We start from the raw sequence: 21,000 nt of genomic DNA, 5'->3' as shown, positions 1-21,000 counted from the left end.
CTGGAATGCGTTACCTAGGGAGGTGGTGGAATCTCCTTCCTTTCAAGTTTTTAAGGTCAGGCTTGACAAAGCCCTGGCTGGGATGATTTAGTTGGGGATTGGGCTTTGAGCAGGGGGTTGGACTAGATGACCTCCTGAGGTCCTTTCCAACCCTGATATTCTATGAATACCTTGAAAAGTAATCTCAGATGCGGAAACCAGATCTAAAGTATTCTTGAATATTTCCCGGTCTAAATAGTACAAAAATCTTTTCATGAATATCTGTAACCTTCTACCAATAAATACTTCGTTACCCACACATTAGTAATGCTAATGATTATAAAAAAGTTAAATGTAATAACACAGGGAAGTTTTCCAACAGTTGAGGGTTATATCTGCTCTCAACCCTTACATGACTATGGGTATGTCTACACTACGAAATTAGGTCACTCTTATAGAAGTCAATTTTTAGAAATCGATTTTATACAGTCGATTGCATGTGTCCACACTAAGCGCATTAAGTTGGGGGAGTACATCCACAGTACCATGTCTAGCTTCGACTTTTGTAGTGTTGCACTGTGGGTAGCTATCCCACAGTTCCAGCAGTCTCCGCTGCCCATTGGAATTCTGGGTTGAGCTCCCAATGTCTGATGGGGCAAAAACATTGCCATGGGTGGTTTTGGGTACATGTAGTCAGTCACCCCTCCCTCTGTGAAAGCAATGGCAGACAATTATTTTGTGCCTTTTTTCTGTGCAGACACCATACTGCTGTCAGCAGACGGTGTAGTAGGACTGCTAACCATCGTCGTCATCCACCGCTTCCCCTGCAACTCTGCTGCTCTTGTCTCAGTAGCAAATTTCTCCATGTTGTCTGTCATGTGCTCCCAGGTACTTGTGTTCTTCCTCAGGAAACGTGCGCGGTGCTGTCGTCCTCCACTGCTTCCGCTGCAACTCCGCTCTCCTGGGGCCATGAATCCACCTCACAGGTCCTCTCGTCGTTCTGTATAAATATCTATTCTTGTGTCATCCGTTGTCATCCACCACTTCCGCTGCAACTCTGCTGTCCTGCAGACGCCATACCATGGCAAGCATGGAGCCTGCTCAGCTCATCACTGCTGTTGTGAGCATTGCAAACACCTCGCGCATTATCCTGGGGTATGTGCAGAACCTGCAAGAGGAGACGACGACAGCACAATCACGATAGTGATGAGAACATGGACACAGACTTCTCTCAAAGCATGGGCCCTGGCAATTTGGACATCCTGGTGGTAATGGAGCAGGTTCATGCCGTGGGACGCTGATTCTGGGCCTGGGAAACAAGCACAGACTGGTGGGACCACATAGTGTTACAGGTCTGGGATGATTCCCAGTGGCTGCAAAACTTTCAACTGCGTAAGGGAACTTTCATGGAACTTTGTGACTTGCTTTCCCCTGCCCTGAAGCACAAGAATACCAAGATGAGAGCACCCTCACAGTTGAAGTGAGTGGCAATAGCCCTCTGGAAGCTTGCAACGCCAGACAGCTATCGGTCAGTCAGGAATCAGTTTGGAGTGGGTAAATCTACTGTGGGGGTTGCTGTGATGCAAGTAGCCAATGCAATCACTGAGCTGCTGCTATCAATGGTAGTGACTCTGGGAAATGTGCAGGTCATAGTGGATGGCTTTGCTGCAATGGGGTTCCCTAACTGTGGTGGGACGATAGATGGAATGCATATCCTTATCTTGGGACTGGACCACCTTGGCAGCCAGTACATAAACCGCAAAGGGTACTTCTTAATGGTGCTGCAAGCACTGGTGGATCACAAGGGATGTTTCAACGACATCAACGTGGGATGGCCAGGAAAGGTGCATGATGCTTACATTTTCAGGAACGTTGGTCTGTTTGAACACCTGCAGGAAGGAACTTACTTCCCAGACCACAAAATTACCATTGGGGATATTGAAATGCCTATTGTTATCCTTGGGGACCCAGCCTACCCCTTAATGCCATGGCTCATGAAGCCATACACAGGTACCCTGGACAGTAGTAAGGAGCAGTTCAACTATAGGCTGAACAAGTGCAGAATGGTGGTAGAATGTGCATTTGGACATTTAAAAGCTTGCTGGCACAGTTTGCTGACTAGGTTAGACCTCAGCAAAAACAATTTTCCCATTGTTATTGCTGCTTGCTGTGTGCTCCACAATATCTGTGAGAATAAGGGGGAGACGTTTATGGTGGGGTGGGAGGTTGAGGCAAATCACCTGGTGGTCGATTACATTCAGCCAGACACCAGGGCCATTAGAAGAGCACAGCTGGGCGCCCTGCGCATCAGACAAGCTTTGAAAAGCAGTTTCATGACTGGCCAGGCTACAGTATGATATGTCTGTTTCTCCTTGATGAAAACCCACCTCCTTGGTTGACTCTACTTCCCTGTAAGCCAGCCGACCTCCCCCCTTCGATCACCGCTTTCAGAGGCAATAAAGTCATCATTGTTTCAAAATCATGCATTCATTATTAATTCATCACACAAATAGGGGGAAAACTCGCAAGGTAGCCCAGGAGGGGTGGCGGAGAAGGGAAGGACAAGGTCACACTAGTTCAGAACTTATTGAATACCAGCCTTCCATTGCTTGGGCAATCCTCTGGGGTGGAGTGGCTGGGGACCCGTAGCCTCCCCCCCGTGTTCTTGGGCGTCTGGGTGAGGAGGATATGGAACTTGGGGAGGAGGGCAGGCGGTTATACAGGGGCTGCAGCGGTGGTCTGTGCTCCTGCTGCCTTTCCTGCAGCTCCACCAGACGCCTGAGCATGTCAGTTTGCTCCCCCATTAGACTCAGCATTGCATCCTGCCTCCTTTCATCACGCTCCTCCCTCCTCTCATTGCATTCATTTAACGCTTTCCTGGTCTTTGCCATTGTTTGCCCCCACGCATTCTGCTGAGCTCTTTCAGTGCAGGAGGACTGCATGAGCTCTGAGCATTTCTTTGTGAAGGCGTTTTTTTCGCCTTCTAATCTGTGCTAGCCTCTGGGACGGAGATGATAGGGGGAGCGTAGAAACATTTGCAGCTGCAGGAGGAAAAAGAGGGAGAGTAGTATTTAAAAAAAGATACATTTTAGAGAACAAAGTGAAGACTGTTTCACACTGAATCAAGCAATTCACATTACATAGCACATGTGCTTTTGGGAGAAGGTTGCATTTTTCCTCTTATATTGAGTGCCTGCTGGTTTGGTGAGAAACATCACATACGCTCGGCTGGGCAACAGAATTCGGCTTGCAGGCAGTCATGGTAAGGCAAAGGGTTTCGGCTTCTTCAACCTTCATAACATGTGGGAACAGTTTCAAACAGCAGCACCCTCCTTTCCCATACCAAGCATAGCCCGTTGGTATGGCCATTTAAAAGGAGGGGCTGCAGTTTTAGGGTGAATGTGCAGCACAACCCAACCCCCTCCCTCCCCAGTTCTCTGGGATGATCGCTTCACCCTCTCTCCCACCACAACTGCGTGGCTAGTATCAGGGAAGATCCCTGTCAGCCAAATGCGAACAGCTCAGCATGAACGGGCCTCCCCCTACCACGTGGCTGACAGCAGGGATGATTTCTTTTCAGCCAAAGGCAAACAGCCCAGCAGGAGTGGACACTTCTGAATGTCCCCTTAAACAAATTTCCTGTATTTGAACCAGGTGCCCATGAATGATATCACTCTCCTGAGGCTAACACAAAGAGAAAGAATGGATGTTGCTTGAATGCCACCAAAGCCCGGGCCCATTCGCTGCAATACTTTGTTCTGCGATGATTCCAGATTTCTTGCTACTGGCTTGACGTGGTAAAAGTGTCCTACCATGGAGGACAGAATAAGGCTGACCTCCCCAGAAACCTTCTGCAAAGGCTTTTAGAGTACCTCCAGGAGAGCTTAATGAGATGTCCTTGGAGGATTTCCACTCCATCCCCAGACATGTTAACAGACTTTTCCAGTAGCTATGCTGGCTGCGAATACATCCCAAGTCTTCAGGGCAAATTAATCATTAAAGACGCTTGCTTTTAAATCCTGTATTTTATATTCACAAAGGTACACTCACTGGAGGTGCCTTCTCCAGCTTCATGGTCCGGTAGCCTGCCTTGGGAGGGTATTGGCTCCAGGGTGATTAACAGTTCCTGGCTGCCAGGGAGAAGGGATTCTCCGCTTGCCTGCTGTGTGCTACCCTCAACCACCTCCTCCTCCTCCTTCTCCACAAAATCTTCATTCCTGTTGCGTGAGATTCCCCCCTTGCAGGTGTCCACGGACAGTGGTGGGGCGCTCCCTAGAATTGCATGCAGCTCATCATAGAAGCGGCATGTATGGGGCTCTGACCCGGAGTGACCGTTTGCATCCTTTGTTTTTTGGTAGGCTTGCCTCAGCTCCTTAACTTTCACGTAGCACTGCTGTGTGTCCGTCTTGTAGCCTCCGTCCATCATGCCCATGGAGATTTTGGCAAATATATTGGCCTTTCATCTTTTGGAACGGAGTTCTGCCTGCACAGATTCTTCTCCCCATATAGCGATCAGATTCAGTCCTCCCATTCGGTCCATGCTGGAGCTCTTTTGCGATTCTGGGACTCCATGGTCACCTGTGCTGATGAGCTCGCCACGCTGGCCAAACAGGAAATGAAATTCAAAAAGTTCCCAGGGCTTTTCCTGTCTACCTGGCCAGTGCATCGGAGTTGAGAGTGCTGTCCAGAGTGGTCATAATGGAGCACTCTGGGATAGCTCCCGGAGGCCAGTACTGTTAAATTGCTTCCACACTACCCCAAATTCTACCCAGCGAGGTCGATTTTAGTGCTACTCCCCTCGCCAGGGAGGAGTACAGAAATAGATTTTAAGTCAACAAAACAGGCTTGGTTGTGTGGATGGATGCAGGGTTAAATTGACCTAATGCTGCTAAATTCGACCTAAACTCGTAGTGTAGATCAGGGGCTATGATAGAAGTGATTAAAAACTTACCTGATCATCAGCTGTTCATAAACTACTGCAAAGGTGATCAGAATATATATTTATACACACTCTCTCTCTCTCTGGACCCTTTCAACTAATCAATTATAAATCAATTTTAAAATAATTTTTGTTAAATAGTATCTAAAGCTTCAAGATTTAATTTCAGTCAAAAATCCAGCCATTTGTTAACATGACCAATAAAATTTATTAAACATATTTACAACTATTTACATATCTTTCCATAGGTAAATATTAAAATAGACAATGTACAATTTAAGAATTTTCATTCAAAGGCATTTTGTTGGGGAAAAAAATAGGCTCTATTGTGAGACCACCATATAAGAGCAAAAGGTGTTTTAGTTTAAACAAAAATATTTTCACCATAGTAAGTCATAGGTATGGCATTACAATAGCAGACTAATATGAAATGTGGTTTTGTAAATATTACAGTTATTTAGGTATCAGATACTGAAGTAAGGGAGTTAAGTTGAGTGAAGCATGCAACACCATTCAGTTTCAAATCTTTTACAGTTATGGTGATGAAACAAGCAGCTAAATCAAACACATGCCTTACTAAAAGAACTGCCAACCAGAAATACACTACACTTAATAAAAACTACAACTTTGGTCCAATAAAACATTAGACAAAACAGTTTTACAATTAAAATATCTATTTTTGTACATGTTTTCAACATTAATTACAAGACTATTTACATTTTCACAATATGTATAAAATAAGTTATTTAAAAATGACAATATTACATCTTTTCCAAAAAGAAAACTATACAAATTTACAAATACAATAAAATGAACAGACTTTTTCCCTTCCAAATCTTGTATTTCTTCCACAGGCTTTGTCATTGTTTTTCTGTGGGAGTTCAACTGTTACTGAAGTTTCATAATACAAAGCTTTAAAGCAGGCTTTATTAAATATCAAATGCTTTTCAGTGGTTATTTTACTTGTTAACAACTTCCAGCGCTGTTAACTCACCGTATCTTGTCATCTTTTCAGTGAATATGCTCTAAAGTTGTAGTTAACTTTTAAAATATAAATAATGGCATTTATTGGGAAACTGCTTTTTGGAACTAGCATCCAATATAATTAATGTCATTTATCACTAAATGACACAGTATTTACTATCATCCATTTACCATATTTAACAAGACTTTGAACTATTTTTCTGAAAGAATACCTTGATTATTGGACAAGGAGATATTCCACAGAATTAAGTGCTATACCTCAAGAGATGCATACATTTCTGCCCATTTCTCTCAGACTGTTTCCATTGAAAGACAGCCAGCTGTCATATAGGTGTCAACTCAAAATCATCATTAACATCAACAAGAGGAACATAAAACTCCTGAATTTCATAAATACTGATAGATTTGTATGTAGCAGGATCAAGTTCTTGTAGCTTAAGCTGCCATTCCAGTCTCTGTACAGCATTTAAAGCTGCTGCTTCATGCTGTTGCCTCATCAAAAGGCATGTCTGTTCAAAATGAAAAATTAGGTTAATGTTTTCAAATATTTAAAACAAACATTTTAAAAAGAAAACTGCATTTAAGTAACACCAAAGACCTTTAAAGGAAACTTTAGAAAGTTGAAATCCATATCTAATATAATATTTACTTGGCTTAAGTGTGTATGGATATTTAATTAAAAACTAACAAAACACAGGTTCTTCCACCAAATAATTTCTTTACATATCAACATAAAAGTTGCTCAAGATTATGAATTTTTCTTTTAAATGCTCCTTACATGACACTAATAATTTATGATATTGCACTCATACCATGCTTATGCATCTCATCTTTGTAGTTGCATTTGTAGTCTAATTTTTTGGCTTTGAAAGGACAAATGCAGATACATACCTTTAATTTGTCAAATTTATCATCTACATCTTGTAGCCATGACATGAACTGCCTTGCATTAAATCGATCCCTAACTGATGTTTTACTGTCATCAGCCTACAAAAGAAACACATTAGAAACAGTTTTTCAAATAATGAGGTAATGCAAGTTGTTAACAATTACTTATTCCTGTTACAATACTGGAGAACAAGGGATTAAAAAGCAGCTCTGGGTCCAGATGGCTCTGTCCTGCTTCACCTGAAAAATTTGCACAAGCATGAGGTGGAGTTTAAAAAGGGAAGCAGGTAGTGGAAGGGAGCAGACCTCTGCTCTGAGCTCTGGGCAAGTATGGCCCAGGAACTCTTGTTGCCTGAGACCTGGCAACACAGCCCTGACAAAGCCTGCAAAGGAGAGACTGGTGACTGATTACAAAGGCCAGAAACTTTATTTGTGGTTCTTAAATTTACTCCATGGGGAAAAAGGAGACTTAGGTAGGAAGTGATCCAGGGAGGCAGCTGCTTAGCACCCCAAAGAGCAGAACTTAACCATTGGGCCCTGGATCAGACCCCAGGCTCCCCTACCAACTCCAAAAGATATGACAACAGAGACCTTTACCTCAGCGGAAAATCCACAATGGGAAGAACTGGGCTGATCAAGAATCCAGATCGCAAAGTCCCCAAACAAAGGTGAAAGCCCTGAAGCCCTTGCAGGTGCTGAAGACTTCTCTGTGATTGGACTTCCTTTTTGTATACCCCAAAATGGGTGGATGGGACATGTGACCTGGCTGGGGCGGGAGCGGGGAGGCTGATCCATAAAAGGAGGGACAGACCAAGAAGACAGAACTATAACTGAAAAGGGGGGGATGTCAGGGAAGAAGACAACCTGCCACACCTGTGCCTAACCACGAGGTGGCACTGGTGGCAAGCATCCCCCTTTACAGGGCCATACATTAAAAATACTTTTTTAGGTGACAAATAGTAGACTTTGATTCAACGTATCAAGATTTTACATGCTGACACCACAAATGATGTAGAAGTCACCATGCTTACTAAAGACTGGAGTTTGTAGATTCTATGACCCAAAGTTATCTGCTGTATACCAGGTATAACAATTATGGATAAGAGTCTCTGAAAAGTAAAAGATTTAAGTATGTCTTTCAAAATTTTATTTAGCTCATATACACTAAGAAATCTACCACAACATTGCTAAACTACTTGTTCTATTTAAAAAAAGCCAGTAACCAAACTGTCTTTCAGGTTCAGGGAAAGCAACAAAATGGAAGTTCAGCAATCTGACCTGATTGGCTGCAGAAGATATTCAAAAGCAGGACAAGAGAAAGATCCATATTACTTTTTACTCCACATGACAAAAACCCTTTACAAAGATGTTCCACCTTAAAATGTCCATCATTCAGTGCCTTAGTATTTTTCTTATAGCCACAGAGAAATCAAACTACTTCTATTACGAAGGGGTCACAACCATCAAAATGGGGGTCTGATCATATTTCCATTGTCATTCTTTGTTGGGACTATTCATGAAAGGCTCATAATGTGTAAGCATATTCAGAATCATGACAGCAGCAAACTTTAGTGTCATTCCACACAATTAAATATACTGAGTAGTCTCAGAGTTTACAGCTTATTTTTAACAAACATTGTGCATTGAGGATGAAAACTGGGGAAACCATACTATGCTTTTAAGAAGAAAATCAGTTGGCAGCGTTGAAGAGCTTCACATTTGCAATTATGAATTTTTATGACAAAGAGGAGTATAGTTAATAGAATGAGCTATATAAACACTAAACTGAACAAACAACAAAAGAAAAAACACCACCACAGTACTCCTTCAGTGAAAGACTACACTGCTATACCTCAAAAATTCCTTCGGGAACAGGCAGATATTTTACGATACAAAACTGCCACACTCTTTCACCAGGTACTAGACTACTGAAGAGTATTTTAGGATATCACATCTCTTAAACATTATACACTATACAAGTTTTTTCATGCAAATATTGTTCAGATATATCCTTCTACTTCATTTCTTATACCACATTGGAATCCCGCACTCATCCATCCCTTCACAAAAACCCTAAAACTATGGTAGCAACAATGATAGCAAATCATCTGAATAGATTATATGAAATACTGAATCGGGTCTTTTGTCTATGAGTCTAGTATCCTGCTCCAATAGTAATTATAGGAAGATGGCAACAAACCCCTATAATAAACCTAGTTAATTGTGCAATGTTGGCTAGGGAGAAGAAATCCCTCCTCAGCTCTGCAGGCAAATAGTTTATGCCCTAAAACATGAGATCTGACTACCTTTACCTTGGCTTGTTTAACTACAAATGTGGCTAACATCTTTAAAATTATTTGGTGAAATTTTAGTGGTTATGAAAGTGAAGGACTTTCACTTTTCAAATAAACTAATTATTGCCTACACAGGGCAGGTATTGTATGAGCTTTTCCAGTCAACATTTGTGCAAAATCGCACCCCCATCCATGCTCCAGACACCCAGGAAGACAAAGGAAGTTTTGCCATTGACTTCAATGGTACCAGAACATTATCCAAAATATCTTCTCTTAAGTCAGACTTAAAAGTACTTATCAAAGATAGATGATTCTCCTATTACTTAACTGGATGTTCTGAAATCCTAAAACAAGTCTCCTTTTACCTGAGAGTCCAGGGGCACATTATATACTTCGGCATCCAGCAGTACGGTGCAGGCACTGAATGGTAGCGTCTGATTAGCTAAAGTTCTTGCAGCTCGATAATGGACACGGAGAACTTCTTGTTCATTGGATACAATAAGCTTTTCCTAATTGAATACAAATATTAACATATAGCGGAATACTTCATGAATTGTCAATTTAATTTGCATTTGTAAAAATATTTGCACACCAAAATTCTTCTTTTTGGACCTTTGATTTTTTTTTTTTTTTGAGGGCTTTAGTGAAAAGAAGCAACATTCCCACATTTTTCTGGCTTGACAACATTTACATTCTGTCATTTTGAAGGTCACCAGATTTCTAAAGAAAAATAAAATAACTTTTGTGAATTTTCATTCTAGAAATTTCATTAGAAATCTAAAGATGTGGCTCTACTTGATGATGTCACTGAATTAATTGAAACTTCTGAAAGTATAATTTAAAATAGAAGCAATATGCCCTATTGTAATAATGGGATCCACAATAACTTTTGTGTTTTATGAGGGCCTAAAAAAATGTTCTGCTCTACTTTTAAAATTGTTTTTGACAGTATTTGCTCTCTATTTTTAGGCATGAACCCTATTTTTAGGGTCCGAGTAAAATCTTGTAGTGTTTGGTCTTGTGTACTCTCTTTCTATTTCATTACTAAGTTCAGAATTACCTTGTGGTCTGCCTGAATTTCAAATGTTTACCTGAGGTTTGTTATCTGCAGCAATGACAGCTGGAAGCTTTAGGGTAGATGATATGCTGCCTGTGGCTTATGTTTACATGGATCCCATGCATCTTGGGGCCTTGCATGCAAATTTTATTTACCAACCTATCAGCCACAGTACCTCTAACTCCTTCAGACAGACTGCTTGCTCTCTGAAGCGACAAAGTCTCTATTCCCTGTTTCTTTATTTTATTACGTTCTAAGGCCAGATATAATACCACAGCTTCTGAAATTGCTTTTTTATCTGAACTTCTTCCCCCTTATTTGATAAATTGTGCAGTTATGCTGGCTGGCTTATACAACTCAGCTCTCTATGTTCTGAGCCTGACTGAAAAGAGCGAACACAAAAAGCTGCTGGCAGACTAAAGCAGAGAATATTCTCATTCTACACAAAGCAAATTTGTGTTCCGATGGCACCTCAGAGTTAATACAGTTTGGTGGCCAACTTTTCTCCCCTCGTTGAGAAAGAATCATTCTACATTTAATTTTCTGTTTAAAAGCATTTTCTGTTGCAATTGTAGGTTTAAAGCTGTGCGGCGGTGATCTTAGGCATATCTGCAAAATTGTATTTTCCTTTGGCTCAGCCACAGTCAGATATTACAACTTTGATTCAAGTTTTGGGGTGAAATCCTGGCCCTACTGAAATCAGCAGAAAAGCTTGCACTGATTTCATAGGCCCAGGATTTCACACTTGATTTTATTTCTCTTCTGCTGTCTTCCACAAATCTCCTGCTAGTGGTAGCTATTTGTGTGTGTCTGAAGGAGTCAAAAGTATAGGTGGGCATCAGGGCCCACAAGCAACTTCATGAAGGTTAGTCTTTATTTATGAAGTGTGCATTTGTATATCCTCACACATAAAAACATTTAAAATAGGGCTGTCGATTAATCACAGTTAACTCACAAAAACTAATCGCGATGAATAGCAGTTTTAATTGAGCTGTTAAACAATAGAGTGATGACAGAAATTTATTAAATATTTTGCATGTTCTTCTACATTTTCATATATATTGTATTCTGTATTGTAATTGAAATCAGAGTGTATATGATTTTTTATTACAAATATTTGCTCTGATAAATGATAAACAAAAGAAATAGTAATTTTCAATTCACCTCATACAAGTACTGTAGTGCAATCTCCTTGTTGTGAAAGTGAAACTTACAAATAGATTTTTTTTTTTGTTACATAACTGCACCCAAAAACAAAACAATGTAAAACAAAACAATGTAAAACTTCAGAGCCTACAGCCTCCCTCTTCTTATTTACAGTGTCACGAGAATGTGAGTATATGCATTTGCATGGCACTTTTTTAGTCGGCACTGCAAGATATTTACGTGCCAGATACGCTAAGCATTCACATGCTCCTTCGTACTTCAGCCAGAGGTACATGCTTCCGTGCTGGTGAGGATCGTTAAAAAAAATAATGCGTTAATTAAATTTGTGACTAAACTCCTTGGGAGAGAATTATATGTTCCCTGCTCTGTTTTACTAGCATTCTGCCATATATTTCATGTTATAGCAGTCTTGGATGATGACCCAGCACATGTTGTTCATATTAAAAACACTTTCACTACAGATTTCACAAAATGCAAAGCAGGGACCAATGTGAGATTTCTAAAGATAGCGATAGCATTCGACCCAAGGTTTAAGTATCTGAAGTGCCTTCCAAAATCTGAGAGGGACGAGGTGTGGAGCATGCTTTCAGAAGTCTTAAAAGAGCAACACTCCGATGCGGAAACTACAGAACCCAAGTCACCAAAAAAGAAAATCTATCTTCTGCTGGTATCATCTGACTCAGATAGTGAAAATAAACATACATTGGTCTGTACTGCTTTGGATTGTTATCGAGCAGAGCCCGTCATCAGCATGGACGCATATTCCCTGGAATGGTGGTTGAAGCATGAAGGGACATATGTATATCTTTGTATATCTTTGTATACATTGTATATCTGGCACAAATATCTAGTGATGCCAGCTAAAACAGTGCAATGCAAACACCTGTTCTAATTTTCAAGGTGACATTGTAAACAAGAAGCGGGCAGCGTTATCTCCTGCAAATATAAACAAACTTGTTTGTCTGAGTGACTGCCTGAACAAAAAGTAGGACTGAGTGGACTTTCAGGCTCTAAAATTTTGTTTTATTTTTGAACGCAGGGGGTTTTTTTGTATATAATTCTACATTTGTAAATTCAACTTTCATGCACTACAGGACTACAGTACTTGTTTTAGGTGCACTGAAAAATACTATTTCTTTGGTTTTTACAAAATACTTGTAATCAAAAATAAATATAAAGTCAGCACTGTACACTTTATTTTGTGTTGTAATTGAAATCAATATATTTGCAAATGTAGAAAACATCCAAAATATTTAAATAAATGGTATTCTATTATTAACAGTGCGATTAATCACAATTAATTTTTTTAATCACATGATTAATTGCAATTAATTTTTTGCTCACTTGACAGCCCTAATTTATAAGCAATATAAAATTTAGTTACATTGGCTGTAATCAATGAGAGGACACAGACCCAGAAACATATACTCCCATTAGACAAAGGTGTGCGTATAGAGAGTTATTTTAAACACACTATGCCTTGAAGGTCCACAAACTTTGATTCAGTCTTTCCAATGAGGAAAGAAAATTCCAAAGTTGAGGGCCGCTGCCCTGAAAATGCTCTGCCAGTAGACCCCCAAACCTTTAAATATAGGGACTAAGTACTGCACTAATACGAATAATTCATAATAATCTGACTTCAAATATTGTGGCACAGTAGGGAAACAGAGGCAATTTCTCAGATAACTAGGACTCTGATAAATAGGGCTCTACAGAGCAATATTAACATACTTATGGCATCTGCAAGTGAATAGGGAGCCAGTAAAGTCTTTGGAAAACTCATTTTCCTTTCAGTTAAAACCACTAAGCATGCAGATAATTACATTCTACAAAAATTCATTTCCTATGCAGCACATTACGGTAAATCTAGCTGGCTGAGTGGAACAAGGACCAACGCTCAACTCAATGGCATTTCTCTTTGTGTCTATATGTGATAACTTTTGAACACTGCATCTCACTAATTCCAAAATTTCAGTCAACATTCTAGGCATCAGTGGGCAAAATTCTATTGATTCTGGTGAAAACTGGAAAGCAGGAAGAGCCTGATTTCCACCTTTCAGGCCCACAGAGTGCCCATTTGGTGTTACAGGCATCGGATTCCTTAAAGCTGCCTAAATACGTCAGAAGGCAGCAGCTTAATATACAGCACTCTCTCACTGGCTGTACAGGTTAGACTACAAAAGCAACAAAGTGTTTTCAAGGTGCCAGAGATGTCTGTACCAACAATGCAGAACTGCCTCTGGCAAGATGTAGCTGACGCATGAGAAAACAGTCTCTGTCCCAAAGAGCTTACACTCCAGCTCAGACCCATTTGAACAGTTAAGCCCCATAGAGCACACTAGGGATTGTTTGCAGGAAACTCACAGAAGTCTCTCCCAAGAGAAATGAGCTCTGGGGAGACATGTGAAGGAAGAGCAGGAAGTCACATGATATGGGAAGGAGGCAAGATTGTTCCATGCAGAAAGATGGGGGTGAGGGGAGAGAGGCATTCAAGGGCATACAATGGGGTGATAAGTAGGGAGGCTTGGGTGAGTACAGAGGAGATGTAGGCAGGTGTGGAGCTGGGCATTGCAGGCAAGAAGTCTGATCTTAATGCAGCAAGCACAGGGAGTGCAGTGTAGAGATCTGAAGAACTGAGTGACAAGAGCAGAGAATCAGGGGAGGAAGGTGATTTTAGGAGTAGCACTTTGGCTGAGCTGAGGGGAAGTAAGGAGAGAGGCAGTGAGGAGTCTGCTGCAATAGTCAAGGGAGATGACCGCCGAGGCTGGAATCAGGGCATGTGTGTGTGGGTAGGTGTGGGGACATGGGGATGGAGAACAGAGAGGATTCAATGGCAGCCTGAGTGTGCGTGGAGGCAACATGGGGGAGTAAATGGCAACATGGAATTTGTAAGCCTCAGCAGTGGTGAAATCGGTGACAGAGTGGGGAGATCTGCAGAAACTTACGGTAAAGAATCTTATTTTCTTCTGTCCCCTGTAGGCCAAAGGGGATTGGAAAGTGAATTCCCTCAGACCCATAAAATACTCTAAGGGCTTGTCTACACTACACAGCTTTTAGCGACAAGGCTGTTGACACAGCGTTGTTACTAAAAGTCAGCATGTGTGAACGTTCTCAGTCAGTAGTTTGTCAGCACTTTTGCCGACAAAATACTTCCAGCCCCGTGAGTGGCATTTTGTCGGCAGGAGAGCACTCCTGCCAACAAACCTGTATTCACACTGCTGCTTGCATCAGCAAAACTTTTGTCTTTCGTGGGGGTCTTTTTAAAGTACCCGTGAAAGACAAAAGTTTTGTTGACAAACATTGCAATGTAGACCAGTCCTCAGATGGCAGTGCTCTAGGAGGGCTGGGTATTTGAATTCAGGAGTAGAGTCTGTGTTCCTGCCCCTTTCCCTCCCACCACCTGCCAACAACAGACAATTCGACTGAATCCTTAGCAATCACATAAGCTTTAGGTTGAAGGGTTGTGGCACTATGCAGCCAATCAATTCCAAAATTTCAGGGAATATTTTAGGCATCAATGTGCAAAACCTTATTGATTTTGGTGAAAATTGGAAAACTGGAGAAGCCTGATTTCCACTGCTATGAGAGGAAAATCAGTATCAGTGTGTCCATTTGGTGCTGCAGGGAACAGAATTTCTTATATGCTTAATATGCTGTTCTCTCTGAGTGTACAAGCTCAGTCTATGAAAGCAACAAAGTGTACAACCCTCTAGTAAAAATGCAGGGAAAAGAGATGATGTTGCGAAAGCATGAGGTAGTTGTGGGTACATAAGAACGGCCATACTGGGTCAGACCAGTGGTCCATCCAGCCCAAGCTAGATGCTTCAGAGGGAATGAACAGAACAAGCAATCATCAAGTGATCCATCCCCTGTCGTCCACTCCCAGCTTCTGGCAAACGCAGGCTAGGGACACTCAGAGCATGGGGTACATCCCTGACCATCCTCATTAATAGCTACTGATGGACCTATCCTCCATGAACTTATCTAGTTCTTTTTTGAACCAGTTATAGTTTTGGCCTTCACAACATCCCCTGGCAACAAGTCCCACAGGTTGACTGTTTAGCGTGAAGAAGTACTTCCTATTGTTTGTTTTAAACCTACTGTCTATTAATTTAATTGGGTGAACCCTGGTTCTTCTATAATGTGAAGGAGTAAACCACTGGTTCTCAGCCTGTGGTCTGCAGACCCAACTATGTCTAAGGAGTCCCTGAAAGATTTAAAAAACTGACTGAACAGAATTCAACTATATATACAGACAATAGATTTCCAAAGGGGTCTGCACCTCCATTCAAAATTTCCAAAGGGGTCCTTAAATGAAAACTGGTTGAGAACCACTTGAATAAATATTTTTTTATTCACTTTCTCCATACCATTCATGATTTTATAGACTGGTATCATATCCCCCCTTAGTCCTCTCTTTTCCAAGACAAAAAGTCCCAGTCTTTTTAATCTCTCCTCAGATGGAAGCTGTTCCACACCCTAATCATTTTTGTTGTCCTTCTCTGTAACTTTTCTAATCCTTATATATCCTTTTTGAGATGGGGTGACCAGAACTACATACAGTATTCAAAGTATGGGCAAACCATGTATTTATACAGAGGCATTATTATATTTTCTGTCTTATTATCTATCCCTTTCCTAATGGTTCCTAACATTCTGTTAGTTTTTTTTGACTGCCGCTACACATTGAGCGGATGTTTTCAAAGAACTATCCACAAGGATTCCAAGATCTCTTTGTTGAGTGGTAATAGCTAATTTAAACCCCATCAGATTGTACGTATAGTTGGGATTGTGTTTTCCACTGTGCATTACTTTGCATTTATCAACATTGAATTTCATGTGGCATTTTGTTGCCCTGTCACCCAGTTTTATGAGATCCCTTTGCAACTCTTTGCAGTCTGCTTTGGACTTAACTATCTTGAGTAATTTTATATTATCTGCAAATGTTGCCACATCACTTTTACCCCTCGTTCCAGATCATTTATAAATATGTTGAACAGCACTGGTCCCAGTACGGACCCCTGGGGGACACCACTATTTATCTCTCTCCATTCTGAAAACTGACCCTTTATTCTTACCCTTTGTCTTCTGTCTTTTAACCAGTTACTGATCCACAAGAGGACCTTCCCTCTTATCCCATGAGGGCTGACTTTGCTTAAGAACCTTTGGTGAGGGGTCTTGTTGAAGGCTTTCTGAAAGTCTAAGTACATTATATCCACTAGATCACCCTTGTCCACGTTTGTTGACCTCCTCAAAGAATTCTAATAGATTGGTCAGGCATGATTTGCCTTTACAAAAACTACACTGACTCCTCCCCAACAAATTGTGTTAATCTGGGTCTCTGATAATTCTGTTCTTTACTGTAGTTTCAACTAATTTGCCTAGTACTGAAGTTAAGCTTACCAGCCTGTAATTGCCAGGATTGCCTCTGGAGCCTTTTACAAAACATTTAAAACATTAGCTATCCTACAGTCATCTAGTACAGAAGCTGATTTAAATGACAGGTTACATGCCACTTAGTAGTTCTGCAATTTCATATTTGAGTTCCTTCAGAACTCTTTGTTGAATACCATCTGGTCCTAGTGATTTATTAATGTTTAATTTATCGTTTGTTCCAAAACCTCCTCTACTGACACCCCAATCTGGGACAATTCCTTAGATTTGTCACCTAAAAAGAATGCCTCTGGTGTACACAATCTCCCTCATATCCTCTGCAGTGAAGACGAGCAAAGAATTAATTTAGTTGCTCCGCAATGGCCTTAGCTTCCTTGAGTGCTCCTTTAGCACCTCAATCGTCCAGTGGCCCCACTGATTGTTTAGCAGGCTTCCTGCTTCTGATGTACTTGCACTTTTTTTTTTTTTTTGCTGTTACTTTTTGCGTATTTGGTCCTGGTTTGTGGTACTAAAAGAGGAGAATGCTCTCATATGTAACTTGGTTTAAGGCCCCACAAAGCCCAGAGCTGGCCCTGATCTACATAACAATACATTATATTTCCACTCAGCCAGTGATTAAAATAACTAAAATGTGCAATTTAAATATATACAGAATTTGGTAGAACATCTAAAAAGACACAATTTTGTGTATGTGCTAAGTAAAAGGAATTTTTTTCATTAGGTATAAAGATTCAATAAGGCCATGATCCTGTATTGTGTAGCTCGTGGTAGACTGCTGCATTTGCAGAAAGCTTCACTGGACTCTGTATTGGTACAAAAGTCCACCTTTATGACATACAATGCAGGATCAGGACCTAATATAACATTAAAGTAGAATCACAACTGAATTAATTATTATACTTTCCTCAAAGTAAAATTATTTATAATTTCTATTTATGGACCCAAATATCCCTAGAGTGCAAGCAACTAAAAAAAAAAATCTGCTATAAAATGAATCAGAGACTCCCATCAAAGGAAAACAATAGTGGATTTGTAAATAGACAATCTGAACAAGGAACAGCCAATATTATGGAGAAACAATAGCCTCTCCCTGAAGTTGCAACCAGTTTTTCATTCAAAGGAAGATTTTGGTCCACTTCTACATTGTCCAAAATAGATCCGTTGTGCTCAAAGTTTGATATGTTGTCTTTGATAAAGATACCAATCTTAGAAAAAAATAGACGTTTTTCACTTTCTGAAAATTCTAATGCTTTTTCTCAGGTCACCTTAAAAGCAATTTGACCTAGAAACTTCATATATGTTTCATTCAAGAGTACTTGTGATCTAGTGTGCAAGCCTTGTTTGCAAGGGTCTAAAGGAGGAAAAATTGAGAAAAAATGCCCTAAATGAAAATTCTGGGTTAATGTACTCATTCCTGATGGACAGTTAAACTCCTCAGACTCTTTGATTTTCTTGGCATAACCTGTTGGATTAAAAGACTTTAACAGGTCCCCAGACTTTTCCTTCCTGAAGTGTGCAGATTTCTTAAAGCCCACAGGGCAAGACCATGTTGAAATAAACATTTAAAGAATATACATTCGCAGATAGATGGTTTTTTCTATTTCTAACTTCCATGAAGTCTGCAAGCGTAGCCATAAAAAAAAAAAAATGTTGGTGAAATTCTAACAAGCAGATCAAAACGTGTTAGTTAACATTTGTAATCTAGGATATATCTTTCAGAGCCAGGTAAATCTCCTTATTTAAAACTGAATAAAACTCTAGTTGGGAATTATTACACCACGATTCAGACGCAGTTTTATTATTATTAATTAACTAACTAGCAAAACGGACATAAATTGTATTATTTCTTTAACAGAGTACAAAATAGACAAGTAAACCAAGTACATGCCAGTTGTGTAATATTTACTAGAAGTACTGGCATTCAAAACAAATCTAAAAATGTCTTATTTTCGTGGTTTCCCACAGTTCACAAGGAAACTGCTATTTGGACAACTGAGCAAGTTTTTACTGCAATAAGCAGCAAGTTGCAGTAAGTCCTCATGTTAGTATATAAAGGACTGTTGTGTATGTTACCTCATGTACAGTACTGAAATTATACTGTGTTATTTCTAGTTTGATCTGTAGTATGAATGTGTGCAATATTTCTCTGAATTGTAAAACAGCAGTGTAAGGAATTTACTTCTAAAAGCAATGTTAATTTTATATATAATATTTTATATTATATATATTATATTGTATATAATGCAATATATATTATATAATTTAATAGACTCGATTTATATATATAGAAAGTTATATATAGAGAGAAAGTTTAAAATAGGGAAATGAACTTTTTTTTGTATTCTTACCCTTTCGATACTGTGCTGTAAACGCAATTTCATCCTTACAACTTCCTGTTGTCTAAAAAGTTCCTTAAGTGGATCTGACAGCGATGGCGGTGGTGTAATCTAGGAAAAAATTGTTACAAATTTGAATTTAACATATACAGTTTACCTGGACTGGCTTTACAATTGCGAACATGCATTTAAAAATAAAAGCATGAACAGAATATTTTTCACTGGAAAAGTATATCATAAACAGCCCCAGGAATGTAACTGAATTCACAGACTTTTGTTCTAATCTATTAATTACACCACTGTCTACCCTTTTATTAAATCATAGAATTAAAGATTCATTTAAAAAAAGCTAAAATCTGTCCATCTGTGGTTAAGTGCAGTTTAAAACAACTATAAAGACTTCTAAAAGGAAAGTAAATTATTTAAGCATCATTTGTTATGTGCAGACAGTGCACCTAGGACTGTATAAGACACACAAAAGAAGAAAGTCCCTATCCCAAGAATCTTGCAATTAGAACACACAAATGAGACAAAATGCACCGGACAGTCCAAAGGAAGTATTTATAGAAGTGGTATTGATTTTTAATAATGGGTAGAGGACCTCATTTTTTACGTCCCACTCCAAGATAGCAAAACATTCAGATATATTTCCATGTCTGCTGTTTTGTACTAGTATTAAGTTGAGGGCAGTTGCACATGTTTTTTATTATATGGGAAGCTTCAGATTTAAATGAAGGAAATAAGTATTATATAGTTAACTAGTCTGTACAACAAAACACTGTAAACATAATTGTAGTCATGATAGTAACCAGACAGCAAAATTAGAGTTGTCTGAGAGGTCATCAGAACCCTGAAATGCTCATTAAAACTTTGTCCAAAGTGTTCGTGTTTTATATATACTGCATTTCTGTATTTTTATTCTTTACCTAGCAAGAATATTTCATAACTATTTGATAAATAGAAGAACACTTGATACTACTTTGGATGGACTACTCAAAACTAGCTGAAATATTGTTTGCCATAACTGGTGTCTAGATAGCACAGCAGAAATACGTTTATAGATGAATCAGTAATATTATCCACTGTATATAAAACTAACAAATTGATCTAATATCACATGTTGCTATTGTGGCTACTCTGGAATACAAGGTATTATATCTACCTCACATTAAACACACACGTTACATTAAGGATATTTTTGGGATTGTGAAAGAGTGATGTATCTATAAAGATTTATTTAATGACTGATATCCTGAAATAATTTTTACCATAGAATATGAAAATGAAGGCAGTCTCTTTTGAGAGCAGGATTTATCATGGATAATGAACAAAATCCCTTTTATTACTGCATATAAAACATATATATGCTGCCTAAAGACTCATACTGCTAACATTATGTATCTACTTTTTATGAAAAAGAGTTTGGTCTCTGAACTGTTGAACAAAACATTCAGCATTTGCAATTATGTTCAACTCATGGACACATTTTTAAATGAGCTTAATGCACATCTCATAGCTGTGCCTATCTGTTACGGTTAATTATAAAGGGGGTAAAGAGATCTTAAATCCTGCTTAATAAACAAGGGAAATTCTAGACACTCAAAATTATGCTCTCTAACATGCCAAGAATCTCACAGTAAATATAGTAAATTTTGAAACTCCCCAATAGAGTCTGGCTCTATAATCTAAGATACTATAAATAAGTGCCATGGTATTCATGGAGGTATATTTTTAAAAAAAAGTTTTCTCCAATATAGTGGCATACACTAAGAGCCAAGAAGTAGAACTATTCTAGATGGTTGATATAGAACAGTTACTTATCCAGCAATAAATTGTGGTTCTTCAAGATGTAGTCAGTGTGGATCTTACTATAGGGGCAGTTGCACCTCATGCACATGATATCAGATCTGTTTGAACAGCAGACTCTGTCAGGCCACACATGGGCCCTCTGCCTCCTTGCTG

At 39.5% G+C, this 21,000-nt stretch overlaps 1 protein-coding gene and 1 long non-coding RNA gene across 5 annotated transcripts in view; one reads left to right on the top strand and one right to left on the bottom strand.

Moving 5' to 3' along the window:
* LOC140906838 (uncharacterized) overlaps nt 1–21,000 on the top strand; it is a 52,228-nt gene that overhangs the window by 15,015 nt on the left and 16,213 nt on the right. The window contains exon 3 of one of the 2 annotated variants that reach the window (XR_012157264.2): nt 8,029–8,486. The exons of the other annotated variant lie outside the window; for it this stretch is intronic. This is a non-coding gene — a long non-coding RNA (uncharacterized LOC140906838). Of the gene's footprint in view, nt 1–8,028; nt 8,487–21,000 lie in introns of those variants that run through there. 2 annotated transcript variants of the gene reach the window in all.
* ANKRD12 (ankyrin repeat domain 12) overlaps nt 5,774–21,000 on the bottom strand; it is a 107,176-nt gene continuing 91,949 nt past the window's right edge. For all 3 annotated transcript variants that reach the window (XM_073331576.2, XM_073331577.2, XM_073331578.2), the window contains 4 exons: nt 19,051–19,149; nt 9,450–9,593; nt 6,794–6,889; nt 5,774–6,411 (listed from right to left, as the gene is read on the bottom strand). In XM_073331576.2, the coding sequence (XP_073187677.2) occupies nt 6,226–6,411; nt 6,794–6,889; nt 9,450–9,593; nt 19,051–19,149 (525 nt within the window). In that variant the 3' untranslated portion in view covers nt 5,774–6,225. The remainder of the gene's footprint in view (nt 6,412–6,793; nt 6,890–9,449; nt 9,594–19,050; nt 19,150–21,000) is intronic.

Source organism: Lepidochelys kempii, chromosome 2 (genome assembly GCF_965140285.1).
Source record: "Lepidochelys kempii isolate rLepKem1 chromosome 2, rLepKem1.hap1, whole genome shotgun sequence".
Taxonomy (NCBI): Eukaryota; Metazoa; Chordata; order Testudines; family Cheloniidae; genus Lepidochelys; species Lepidochelys kempii.
Note: the sequence above shows the minus strand (reverse complement) of the source record. Positions and strands in the feature narration are given on the sequence as shown.